The sequence below is a fragment of the Microtus ochrogaster genome, chromosome 1 (genome assembly GCF_000317375.1).
Source record: "Microtus ochrogaster isolate Prairie Vole_2 chromosome 1, MicOch1.0, whole genome shotgun sequence".
Lineage (NCBI taxonomy): Eukaryota > Metazoa > Chordata > Mammalia > Rodentia > Cricetidae > Microtus > Microtus ochrogaster.
In genome coordinates, this window is record NC_022009.1 from 72526608 (window position 1) to 72540382 (window position 13775).

The following is a 13775-nucleotide window of genomic DNA, read 5'->3' on the forward strand; positions in this document are numbered from 1 at the left end:
CCGGAAACTGGAGTCAATTTGGAGTTTTTTCCATCTCCTGGGATGCTAAATCTTGGCAATGCTCTCTTTTCTCAACTATATCCATTCCCTAATCCTCTCTGCTTCTCCCCTATTCCTGTGCTTTGCCTGGGCCTGCAATCATTCTTGATGGGCTTCTAAGCTTTAGCCTCATTGATTCTTAACCTTAGGAGGTCATAGGTCTCTTCTCTCTAGAAAACTATGTTGACATGCTGCTTGGTGTTGTTTCAGGAGGTTGATGGTATTCCTCAAATGTCTCAGAAGACCCTGAAGGGACTACCACAGTCTGTAGGCTAAGAGCTTCTGGCTCACAGGTTAGATCCATGGCGTCCGAGATCATGCAAGATGTGGGTCCTCTGCCGTTGCCATATATATCTCTTTTCTCACCCTGGCAATACATCTTGTATTTAATGGGAGCTATACTTTTTAATACCTTTGTGACTTCAGAAAAAAACACCCTCCCCCTCCTTCAGTCTTCAATCCCATTTATCTTTTCTATGTCCCCTGTGACATCCAAAGGACCAGCCTTGGTTCTCACTGATGAGAGGTTATAGGGCAAAGAGCCTTCTGCCTCAGCACCTTGAGTGCCAGGACTACAGGCACCACCAAGCCTGATGCAAGACTTCTACCCATGTAACTCAGGACAGCTTTATAAGAAATCATGAAATCATGTGAGCCAACTCCAACTTGCAAAAATATCTTCCCTTTGGGGAATTGTCTTACATCTTCCTTTCAGCACGGACACTTCCAGAGGGAGCTACCAAAGCTTTGAGAAGTTACAGAATGTGTCTCAGCTCAGAACGCTGATGACTCAAACACATTAACAATGTTTCACACAGCCTAAATGAAGAGGAAACCTAAGGGAAAGTAGGCAGTATATGGGGACAGCACTCTGAATTCTGGGAAAGAAGGCAGTATATGGGGACAGCACTCGGAATTCTGCAGCTCTGTCTGACCAGCACTGCATGTGGGTGACATTTTGTCATCTTTTTGTGTGCTGTGACTATTTATGATCATGCATATAGCTATTTTCTCAATGGTGGGCCTTTTGTAGTATAAAACCTTCCACAATATGCTACATGCTCCTTGATCCCAGAGACACAGCCATTCCTTACCTCCCTCTGGAGTATGGAAGCCTCTGTCGCTGCTGGCTGGGCCCTCCCCTTTCCCGTTGACCACTCGGACGTTGAGAAAATAGTGACTGTACGGTTGCAGCCCTGGCAGCATGCCGTGAGTCTTGCTGCCCTGGAAGGTGAGGATCTTCTTCTCAATGTGGCGTCTGTTTCTTTTGGACGAGCTCTGCACCTTCCAGTAGTAGATCTGAAGTGGCCAGAACCAGGGTCAGGGACGCACAGAAAACCAATATGACACCTCATGTGCACAAAACCGGAGCCCTGGGGCTGGGAAGGCAGCCCAGCAGGTAAAGGTCCCCACCATGTGAAACCTGCCGACCTGAGTTAGATCCCTGGAGCCCACAGAAAGGCGGGAGGACGTAACAGACACCAGAGTTGCCCTCTGACCTCCGCATCACACTGCTGCATGTGCAGTTCCCTCCTCACTCATCCCATGCACTTGTGGGGAGCGCGCATACATGTGTACACACGTGTGCACAACTTTCTTTTTAAAAAGTTGAGCTGCTGCTTTCTCAGAAAAATATCTTGGTTCATTCTCCACGAGTACTCGCAAAACTGGCGGAGACTGGTTCTTAGACACGAAGGACAGACGCCCACAGATAACGAGGAGACTAAGCCCACACGGTGAAGCTGCGCTTTACCTGTGTAAGTTTTACTGTCCATTGTTGGTACACTCGTGTAGAGTTATACACGTTTAGCCCAACATTTAAATTAATCCTCACCCTAGTGAGGCTTTTATTATATCTTTTTGTGGTACTGTTGAGCTTATGGGTTGCTGATGGATTTTTTCCAAAGCCATAATAACCCTACACTATAAGTCTTGGGTTAGTCCATTAACCCACACTACCATCTAATTAAAAGTGCTGATAAATTGCAGGCACGGGTTTTTGGGGGGATGAATGAAGTGTTGTATAATTTTGGTTGAAAGGCAAGAACTTTTACATATTATATTTTCTCGAAGGCTTCTTGGAATTTAAAGGCATTTTTCAAGATAAATTATATATGCCAAATCTGCTCATTATTAAGAATAAAAGAATACAGTGCAGTATAAAAAATGTCCTCTAGGGGCCAGTGTCAAATCAAAGTAGTGATATGGTGTATATCAGGTTCTTTAGATGTATGAAAAAAATCTCTAGGATTAGTCTTTCTGTGTTTTTGAAAACTAAGATAATTAATATTCATAAGGATGATTCAGCTATGGACTACAGTCTTAAAATATAATTTGTCCAATAATATAGCCAGCACTAATAAATTTGTCCTCTGATCTCCTAGAATCAGATCAGAGGTCGGAAGACAGATTTATTACTACTGTCTATATAATTGTAAAGCTAAGTGTAATTTGCTAATTCTTTAAAAACCATTCTGCCTTATTTTACATTCAGTTGGTAGAACATTCCAGAAACTATGGGAAAACTGTGAAAGACAGATAAAACATCATTTTCCCACCCTGGATAAATGAGATTTCTAGTCAACTCTAGCTGGGTTCTTTAGGTATGCCTGGAAACAGCGAGCAAAGTCACTCGTGAATTCTCAAGTCATGAATAGAAGAACCACATAATTTCAGCCTGAAGTGATGTTCGTGACAAGCGGCCCCCACCATGGCCCTGCTACTAAGTAAAAAACACAGTGTTTCCCTTCACCTACCCGGTAGCCTTGTAAGTGTCCTCGGACACTCTTCAGAGGTACTGGGTCCCAGTGAACCTCTGCCAAGGTACTGTTCACCACATTGACACGCACATTCCCAGGAGCCACCATCGGAACTAGGAACAAGACCAGAGAGGTGGGTGGTGGTGCCTAAAGCTGTTATTTCTTATTTCATGCAAAAATGTCACAATATTCGATAACTCTGGTTTGAAACACACTCCACACTACGCTATAGAGGCCCATGCTATGGATTGGTGATGGTTAAAAGTAGACATTTTTAAAATTCATTTATCTGACTCCATGAAAGCAACTTTTTTTTTTAAATGTTGTGAACGTCTAGTCCCCTCACTCAGAGGTTCTGGGTTTGGAATCCAGAGCCTTCCATACATAAGAAAAGAGCTCTACCATGAAGCCATTTCCCTAGCCCTGAATCGCTATCACAGAGAAGACTGTACAAAGGAGGAGAAATTAACCAAATGATTGCTACTTCTTTTTCCTTGCTAGCCTAGGGGCCTCTGAAATAACCTCAGTCTGCACCCCAGTAGGTCTGTCCCTCTGGCAAGTGTAGAATGGAAAGAATGGGGGACACTTACGATCTTCTCCAGAATGGCCCATGACTACAGCTGGCTCTGGCGCAAACCCCACGTCATTCAGGGCTTGAACTTTGATCAGGTATGGGACAAAGGTTGGCGTGCCGGAGACAATGTATTTGGATACGTTGGCCACCACCACAGAGGTCCACTCATCATCACCATCTTTCTGACGCCAACTCACTTTGTACTGGAGGCCGGGCCCATTCGATTCAAAACCGTTCAAGGGCTATGGAGAAAACGCCAAATAGAATGACTGGACAGCCTTCTACAGGAACAGCAAACCCAATTCCCAGAGCAAAGAAAACAAATGCTAAACCACTAGAATGCAAGCTATTAAATACCCTCCTCTTCAGGGACCTCTTCTCTGTGTTCCCTTGTGATGAAATCTAAAGTTTGTTGAGAACCAAGGATGTGAAAGGCAATCCCAAAGTAGTAAATAACACATAAAGCCCCCAAGACTGGTTCCATAGGTATGGGTGAGTCTTACAACATTTTAGTTATCTAGGTTTATTTTATATATTCCTATTTGTGTCATTGCACATCATTGTCCACTTGGAGACGAAAACTTATGAACTGTTTTTCTATTAAAAATTTGGGTCTGTCTATTCTATCATATATGCATACATACATGTACATGCTTAGATCTAAGCTAGGTTTTGATATTATACAAATAGTTTTGTTCTAATTATTGATTTTTCAGATCCAGAGCACACAGATAAGGTAAATAAAAATAATTATAATAATTTGACTTCTGGGAAGAATTTGATGTGTGTCTTCCAAATGAACTCTCTGATGATAATAGCTAGCGTTTTTGGAGCACATACTTTAATTAAAGTGCTTCATAAACATCAGTTCCTTCAGTCTCATATAGCTGTATTAAGTTCTCATCATAGAGATGACTGATAATTGACTACAATTACCAAAGCTGGGATGTTCAACTGTCCATTTTCGCTCCAAAGATAGAACTTTTTAATTACTATACAACACAGCCTCCCAAATAAAGCTATATGTTTTTCTACACTGGTTGAAAAGAAATACAAATGCAGATATTATTCCAAAAAAACTCATTCTGCTCAGTCTCTAAAAGATAGAAGCAAAGCCAGGCAAATGTGGTGCACGCTTTTAGTCTCAGCCCTTGGAAAGCAGATGCAGGCAGATCTTTGTGAGTTTGAGGCCAGTCTGGCTTGCAAGAGCTAGTTCCAGGGCAGCTAGGACTGTTAAACATAGAAACCCTATCCTGAAAAACCAAAATAAATAAATAAAAAAAAACAAAAGATTGAGGCAAAGGAAAGGCTTCGTGGCTCACCTTCCATGTAATTACCAAGTTGTCGGGCTCTGTTCCCAGTCCTTCCACAGCCGTGGGATTTTGATCTGGTTCTAAAAATGAAGACATCACACACAAGTAAGCTTTGGCTCTCTGGAAGGAGTAGAAAACCCTTCTGTTTTATGTTAGGTCCCTGGGTTGCAGCCTTACCGGCGGCCTTCGTCAGGTATTGCTCCGATGCCTCGCTGGGCACACTCCTCCCAATGCTGTTCTCCGCCATGACTCGGAAGGAGTAGTTCACATACGGAGACAGCTTTAGCTGTGCTGTGGTCTGTGTTCCAGAAACTTCAGCCTGGTGGTGCCATACGCCTGCTTCATGCATTGCATCTTCATATTCAATGATGAATTCTGGCCATCACACAACACACACCACAAACCCAAGATGGTGAACTCAGTCAACTTAAAGACAGGTTGCCAGAGATAATTCATGGCAAGCAAGAGTAACCAGACACAGGTGATTTTTTTTTTTCAAGAAAAATCCTGTTAGGATATTGTGAGTTCAATAGATAAGGAGGTGCAATTTTTGGCATCTCCCACCTATCATGCAGAACTCAGCTTAGTTAAAACTGTTTAGACCTGATTCATATATTCTAAAGGGAAATTTAAATATATAAATTACTGTAGAAAGGAGTTAACTACAGAAAACACAATTAAGAAGGTGTTCTTCACTAGGAAGATTGACAACAATCAAATGTTTAACATACTTTGTTTTGTGACGCACTCTCAGACCTCCTGAGAAGTGTACGTTGATACACTTCTATACAGGACGATTGAGAGTATCTAAACAATTTTAAACATACACACCCTTTAAGGAATTGTACTTCCCGCAACTGATTTTGAACAAACTTACTTATGTGGTGTAAAGACACACACACAAAAGAATCCACATTGCTGCATTATTTGCAGTGAAAGCAAAAGCAACCTTAATGCTAAAAGCTAAATGCTTTCCAGAGGGATATATGTAGCCAAAAATGGTCCGTACAGACACTGTGGAAGACTCTGTTACCTGTTATAAATGAGGATGTTCTGTATGTGTGTATCTAAGTGTATCTAAGTGTACTATGACACAGGACAGAGCAGGAGAGTGAAGAGCACACATTGAATGCTACACCTGTTTAACAGTATAAAGACCTGCTGGATAAACTGCACTTGGATGGACATGAATTTCATGTTAGAAGGTGCACACTCATTAAGAGTGTTGTGGCCTGAGGAGCTTACAGACATGAGTGGGAAGAAGACACGTTTTTAGGGGGTCCAATCTATTCTGCTAGAATGCTGTGGTGTGCCATGTTTGTTTGGGTTTTTTTTTTTTTTTACCTTTGGGAAAGTAAGGTATTTAGGTATATCACACCCTGCATGAAATTGACTTGAGGTACTTGACATTTTCTGCATGATGTTGCTATGTCTTATTGTGATAATGACATGCTTCTGCCACGTATTTTTGAATATATCCCAAAGCTGTGGTTCCTTCCACACCTCAAAATACAATTGTGAGGCACGCCCTGCCCTGCTAAAATATTAGCCATCCTGGGGCTACACGAAGTCTTGGGTGGTTGGGAAGAGCCTGTCCAGCAAAGCTACTGAAGTGAAGACCAGAGGGACCGAGACAATGAGCACTTACCTCCTGAGGTAAGTGCCAGCCTAAGCTGAAGGAACAAGTGAGAGATGTCCACAAGCTCCTTACCGTCCCCCTGTGGGCTTGGGACTAACCTGTCTGCAGCCACACGTGACCCAGCAGGAAGCTGCTACTGGGCGGCATCCCTCCTAGCTTTCTTTTCCATCCTTTATGCCTCTTCTTTGTCTTTCTGGCTATAGTCACTCCACTGTATTAAATTTTATTTAGTCCCTTTGAAATTAGCTAATTTGATTTCAGATGTTCTCTGTACTGGGAATTTTTTTCTTTCTAATCCCTCACTGTTTGTTCCCTTTACAGTGTTCCTTTCCATTTCTCCTCTTTGTCCTTTTAACCCATCTTTATTTTTCTCCGTCCCATTCTTCCTTCCTCGGCTACACTCATCTGCCACTTACTTCCGCTGTGACCCTAAATTACTCTTAACTTCCCCAAGCACTGCACACTTCTTTTGCCATGTTTTTCTTTCCCGTGGGTTTTAATCCTTTCAAGTATATTTCCTGTACGTTTTGATGCTGCTGCTGAACGTCTGTTTTCTACCCTCTGAGCGGTAGTGGCTGTTCAAACTCAATCCCCCATGTGAAACTGAAAGAGAGACTTTCACTCAAGGGAAGCACCAGTGGAAACAGAGGCTATTGCCACTCTGCTGGAAGGTGCAATAATATCAACACAGCTATGATTTTGGAATGATCTGGAAGAGCAGTTGGTCTTCCTGAAGCCCACACTTGAAGATAACAATGTATTTCAGGGTCATGACTGACTATGCCTGCTCTCTTGGGCATCTCTTTAGTTTGACAATCAAGCCTTGAAGCCTATCTTACGCTGATTTAATAAATGTCTTTGTATCTGCAGGCCTTGGTCTCTCACCCGATTTTATTCCCTCTGCCAGTGTCATCGAAGTGAGGCCCTGCATTGTTGAATGTGTCATTTTGTAGCAAAGGGCAATGGGGGGAAATTTACCTGTATTGGAAGTTAAGGACCTATTGTATATGAGCAGTTCTATCACAAACTGTAGGTCTGTAATAGAGCACCAAGATCTGTTTCCCAGTGTTTAGACTGGTCTCTCAGCACCTCCCAGAAGCAGAGGACTAAATGAATGACTAACAAGATCCATCTCTCTACTGACTCTGTGCTGGGTAGTTTTATGTCAACTCGACACAAGCCAGAGTCATCAGGAAGGAGGGAGCCTCATTGAGAAAATGCCTCTATGACATCAGGCTTTAGGCAGGCCTTTAGGGAATTTTCTTAATTAGTGATTGATAGGGAGGGCTCAGCCCATTGTGGATGATGCCACCCTTGGGTTGGTGATTCTGCATTCAATAAGAAAGCAGGATGAGCAAGCCATGAAGGAGCAAGCCAGCAAGCAGCACCCCTCCATGGCCTCTGTGCCAGTTCCTGCCTTCAGGTTCAATGATGAATAGTGATGTGGAAATAGAAGACAAACAAATCATTTTCTCCTAAAGTTGCTTTTGGTCATGGTGTTCCATTGCAGCAGTGGTAATTCTAACTTGGGCAGTGGCAGACACAGAAGCTGATTCTTCACAATCTTAAACACAAATGAGAGTGTGTTTGCTTAACTAATATTTTCAGAAGTTAATTAGTTGTGCCAGAAGCTATAGCCAGGAATAACTCCATTGATGAAGAGCATCATACTTTGGTTCTAACAGCAATAATGAAGAGACTGCCAGTAAATGAATGCATTTGGAAAGAATTACAACAGTATATCCTAAACTTGTTCTGGATACGGCTTCAGGAATAGCCATTAGGTTTACCAAGTATAAAGCAAAAACACCACATACTTGTAATGGGGCTATTGTTGTCATCGCCTGGGGTCCACGTCAGCTGAACGCTTTTGTCAAGTTGATTTGTCAACTCTAAATCAAAGGGAGGATTCGGTACATCTGTGGAGCAAACACACGCAAATGATTCACTGTCTTCTTCAAAGGAAGTTTCCTTCTTTCTTTGTGATGCTATGCACAGAGGGACACCTTAGAGACATATCACTCTTATTGGTCACTGAGCATGCAATGGAAAGGAAAGAGACACTGCTGAGGTTGTTGAGAACACTGCACACCCAAGCCAACCCATCAGGGAGCTCTGTTGGCTTGCTTTTTCAAGAGATACAAAATCGTTGTTTGCCAAATCCACTGAGGCAGTGCAAGGGTCCTCAGCATGCTCAGAAAGGAGCACAGACAGAAATGACATCAAAGCTTTATTTCGGATAACACAAGGGAATCAGAACAGTCAAGGATGAGAGACAAATGCAGGCAAGTGGCATGCGCTGTTCAGAGGCTTTTCAGCATCCCGAGGCTAGGTGGGAAATGGATCTGGAGGTAGCTAAGGACTGTTTTTAGGGTAGGGAGCTCTTGGAATGCACAGACACATTGCATGTCCTGACAGCTGTTGGGACAGAGGTCACTGAGAAATACAATGAGCAAAATAGTCTAACCTTACGATACACTGTAAGGTTTTAAGAAATAATTGACTATGGCAAATGAAGCCCATGATAACTGACAGCCATTTTCCTTAAAAAAAATATAATGATGGGACAGAGAAGAGAAAGCGATGTTCACAGATGTGAAATTATTTAACAGAAGACAGAAAAAGAAGACTCATTAGTTTACCGTAAATGGGGGCTGGAGTTGGAGTAGGAGCTAGAAAGGACATTAATATAAAGGATTTTAATCAAAATTAGTGATGGAAACACAGAAGAAGACAAAAGCAACCCAGTATTTTCTTTTAATTAAACTCTCTATTTAGCTTAATGCGAGGTGTGCACCGATAGAAGGACGGCGACAATTTAGGAATAACCTCCTCCCCCGATTCTATATAAGAGGTTACTTCCTTCATTTTCTTTAAAAAATGTCGCTTGTATGAACACCCCCCATTTTGTCAGAGAGTATATTTATATGGAGATCGCCTCCTGAATCGCCCACCCTTGTATCTCTGAAACAGTAGCTAACAAATCTTCAACACCTAGAACTTTCTTCCAGTCTTAATACAGATGACCTGGCGGTGTTTGTTCTTGCTCTTACCGACAACCCTAAGCACAGCGCTGGCAGAGACTCTGTCCAGCGTCGTGTTGGCTGTGCACGTGTAGGTCCCGCCATCATCGTCACTGACGTCAGTCACCACCAGATGATCCTTGTCAACGGAGAACCTGTAAACGGAACACACATACAGCAGTTGGTATGACACTGAGACACAGCTGGCTGACGACAGCCTTCCCAGCAGGCAAGAGTCTCTGAGAACTTGAAAAAAGAGAAAGATAAACACTTCCACAATTAGAGTGAACCCCTATATATCACATTAGTAATAAACCTGGAAAACATTTGGGCTAGGATGGATATTAACTCTAACAGGGTTTGTCAGGCTGATGGAGCAGCCCTCTTGGGGTCAGGACAAAAATCATATGGTATACCATAGATATGTACAATTGCTGTATGCTAATTAATTTTTTTTAATTAATCAAAGTTTTACTGCTTGCGTCCTGAGGTGTGATGGGTGGCTCCACGTTTTCCCCAACTAGAGTGCTTCAGTCAGGCTTCCGTGGTTATTTCGTTCTGTTCAATTTCCATCAGAGTGCAGAGTTTTTACAAAGTTACTATTTGTGGCAGAAGCGTGCTGTTCCTGTTTACCCCACACGTGTAAAGGCCCAGTGCAGTAACTAAGTGAAAAGCATTGGGGTCTTTCTTGTCACTAGATCAGCAATCTTCACTGAGAGATTCTAGAAGTTGCTTGCATCATGCATGCAGCACTAATGTTTGGTTCCAAAGAGGGTGCATAATCTGTCTTCCTAATAATTCTCAGTCAAATCTCAGCTGTTCTAACTGATGGTCATTTCTTCACATTCTCTTCTCTTTACCACCTAGATTTCACATAGAAAACTGACCAGGTGGAAACTTGTACTTCGGGCACAAGGAAAGAAAGGCCAGGAAGTTATAGTGGGGTCATTAGCAAGCAATAGGGTACCATTTAGTCACCCCAGGTTTAGGTCAGAGGCAATTAAACCATAGAAACCATCTCCATCGGAACACAGCATGCCTAGCACTGGGTATCACTTGTGTCCACTCTAATGGCTAAAATCATGCATGCAGATGAATTCCCTAGGTAATCAAACTGAAGTCCTTGGTGGAAAAACGCCATGGTATTCCTTCTATTCCAAGCTACAGGACTGAATGCACCCTGTTAAATGGTTTACTTGATTTTGATTTTCTTTTCCTTCTGCAGGTGTTACGTTAAAAAAGAAAAAAGTAATTCAATATCCAAATTCAAAACTTATAATCTTTAAAACACTGGCAGAGTCAGGTGCATTCCTGATTCTGGAGCTCGAATATCAGCATATTTGTGGAGTGTTGAGGAAAACATCTGCTGAAACTTCGCCATTCAAATTATGCAACCATGGTTGTTGTCCAAAATCGGGAGGGCGTTTTCCATCCCAATTTCACAGGAGATCAACACACAAAGACCCACATTCTTAGGCTCTTCTTTCAAACGCTCAATGTCCTTTCAGTTCTAAGCATTTACGGTAAGAGGAAAATGCTGATCTCATAATTTTGCAGACAGCCAACTTCAAACACTGAAAGCATGGTGTCAGTAGCCTTTTGACACAAGAGCAATCTCCAGAGAGAAGGAAGAGGGAAGAGAGCCTCTTGAAATAAATACCTTTCCTCATTGGGCAGCTCTCCATGGTCCTTCAGCCACACGATGGTGGGGATTAAGGTATGGTCGTGTTTCACTTTGCACTCAAAGGACACTTTGCTCCCCCTCTGCACGACTGCATGTTCGGGTTGCTTGATGATTCTGGTTGGATCTGAAATCCAAAGTTTTGGTTATCAATTTTGGCAAAGAGAAATGGAGAATTTGCTGTGTCATATAACACTTGAAAATGCTCATCAACTCTGTCTTACCTTTGATTTCCAAGTGAACTTCGTTCTTTGCCATCCCTAATTTGTTTCTTGCAACGCATGTATACGTCCCTGTACTATCCTTTTGGGCCACAGGAATTTCTAATGTTCCATTATCATGTAAAACATAAATGTCCTCATGAAGAGCGCTTCCTCTGGTTCCTTTAAACCTTCATTACAAAAGTTACAAGCATGAGAATAAAACACAACAGAATGTGGTCTGCAGCAAGTGTCCAGGCCAGCGGCATTTGGAAAGACTACAGAGACTAGATTCCGCTTATTTGTAAAGTGGGGATGAAAACACCTGTTGAGGTTTCACTTTTCAAGTTATAAAATCAAAAACGTTGTCCAAAACCTGAAGGGTTTTCCGTAAGCACACTTCTGACATGTCAGAAGAAAGGAAAGGAAAGCACAGAAAACAGGAGAATACAAAAATAAGCAGAGTCTGCAGAATTAGAACATCAAAATATAATGAGATGCAACTTTTATGCGATACCTAATTTAATAAAGACTTTACCTTTTTTACCCTTAAAGAGATGATACAATAGGCAAAAGTAATATTACCTTGTTATTATATTTTTCTCCCATTGATAAGGCCAAATTTGAAAGACATTTTGATTTCAAGGCTCAGGATTATACTCTGAACGTTTGAATAGCAAATATTCAGACAATGGAAAGAAAACATGTGTGTGATGTGGGAGTAGACACAGATGAAAAGGGCCAGAGTAAGTCGGTCTGAGTTGTCCCTCTCAGCCTTCACTACGAGTCTATTTGTCCATGTTACTCTTCTCTGGAGTTAAGGTTAGACCTGGAGTGACTTCTCTTTAATCCTTCACCCGCTGACAAGCTCATCCCAGGAGCGGATGATCGATACGTAGCTGCTCTATTTGTTATCCACACATCCTCGGCAGCTGCCCATCCTCTTCCTGTCCTGTCCAGCTCTTCTAAAGTAAGCAGCTGAAGGACCAGGACTGGTATGTGAACATGGATGGACAGAGAGGAGGGAGGAGGACACAGGAGCTCTGCGGGGCTAATGAAGCACCAAGCTGCAAGTCGTCTCTCAGTCCATGCTACCTCTCTTCCAGCTCCCTGCCACTTTTAGATTTGTTTTCTTATTTTATGTAAATGAGCATTTTGCTCAGCTATATAAATTTGTACCACATGCATGCCTGGTGCCCCGGGAGGTCAGAAATGGGTATAGAATCCCCTGGCACTGGAGTTACAGAGAGTTGAGAGCCACACAGTTGGTGTTGGGAACCAAACCTAGTTCCTTTACAAGAGCAACAAGTATTCCTAACCACTGAGCCAACTCTCCATCCCCAATCCCATGCTACTTTATTATCAAGAGCATGCTTCTGAACCAGTCCTTCGGCCACTAGTCACGAAGTTCCAGGTAATGTCCATGGCATTGTGAAATGTGGCAGCCTTAAATATTAAAAATCATTTCCAGACAGTTTTGAAGTTCATAGAGCATTCTGGTAGTATATTTGTTACATATGTGCAAGTATTTATTATATCCACTGAGTGGATAGTTAATAAATATTTGAGAAAGAGTAAATAAATTTAATAACTAGCAATGTGATGGATTATGTGTTGCATTTTTACTAAAACCAGACATAGTTAGAATTATGAATCAAAAAAAAAAATAGAACTACTACTTACCACTCAATGGCAGGCAGAGGAGAGCCAAAGAAGGCGCAGTCTAAGAAAGCAGGTCTGTTTGCGATGACCTGGTACAGCATGTTTGCAGATGTGAGAATTCGAGGTGGTTCAGCTGAAACATTTCAGAAAGATAGAGTAAGTACTAGACACATCTTAAGTTTGCAGTGTCCTTATCCATTTGGTTTTAAGATCATGAAAGTCTGTGATAAACTACAACCCGCATGCCTTTTCCCATATGTTCTGTATCTGTGGCATCCAGTAGTCACTCAAGACAGAAGAAACACCCCTGCGCCATGCTCAACATGCTATCTAGGGGTTGCTCAGTTACTGATTTGCTTATTTGTGTTTCTTATGCTGGTTAATGAAGGATTCATTGAAATGTATCTTATGATACTGGTTATCTTTCAGTGAAAGAATGCATTTATTTAACCATTTTATCCACAGCAGTCTTTGCCAGGAAATTATGCCATGGCTGAATGACTGACCCATCATCAGTCTAGTGGGTGGGGATGTTCGGGACACACAAAGAGGGCAGGGAAGAGCAGAGTGGCAAGTGTGGTTTCTGGAAAAGAGAGGGGACTAACACCAAGGAAGCAACAGAATGAAGAGAAAAAACATAGACCGGGAGAAGATAGCTGCTCACACATGCCCGATGTAAGACTAAGACACAAAATATATAAGAAACTCAAAGAGCTCAATAGTCCCAGAAACCAAACTAGTTTTTAAAATGAACAAAGATCCAAATACACATTTCTCAAAAGAGGACACACAAACAGAAATGTGAAAAAAATGGTAACTATACTAACTGACAAGAGAAACACAAACTGATACTTGCTAGGATGCCTGCTTTCAAGGAGACATATA

The 13775-nt window shown here is 42.1% G+C and overlaps 1 protein-coding gene across 22 annotated transcripts in view; it reads right to left on the minus strand.

The window, feature by feature from the left end:
- Positions 1 to 13775, minus strand: part of Nrcam (neuronal cell adhesion molecule) — a 254523-nt gene that overhangs the window by 25275 nt on the left and 215473 nt on the right. For 19 of the 22 annotated variants that reach the window (XM_026782345.1, XM_026782356.1, XM_005343815.3 and 16 more), the window contains 11 exons: positions 12912 to 13023; positions 11253 to 11419; positions 11008 to 11155; positions 9378 to 9502; positions 8967 to 8996; positions 8142 to 8243; positions 4863 to 5060; positions 4695 to 4765; positions 3389 to 3614; positions 2796 to 2911; positions 1134 to 1338 (listed from right to left, as the gene is read on the minus strand). In XM_026782345.1, the coding sequence (XP_026638146.1) occupies positions 1134 to 1338; positions 2796 to 2911; positions 3389 to 3614; positions 4695 to 4765; positions 4863 to 5060; positions 8142 to 8243; positions 8967 to 8996; positions 9378 to 9502; positions 11008 to 11155; positions 11253 to 11419; positions 12912 to 13023 (1500 nt within the window). The remainder of the gene's footprint in view (positions 1 to 1133; positions 1339 to 2795; positions 2912 to 3388; positions 3615 to 4694; positions 4766 to 4862; positions 5061 to 8141; positions 8244 to 8966; positions 8997 to 9377; positions 9503 to 11007; positions 11156 to 11252; positions 11420 to 12911; positions 13024 to 13775) is intronic. The other 3 variants (XM_026782354.1, XM_005343818.3, XM_005343819.3) reach the window with 1 other exon arrangement.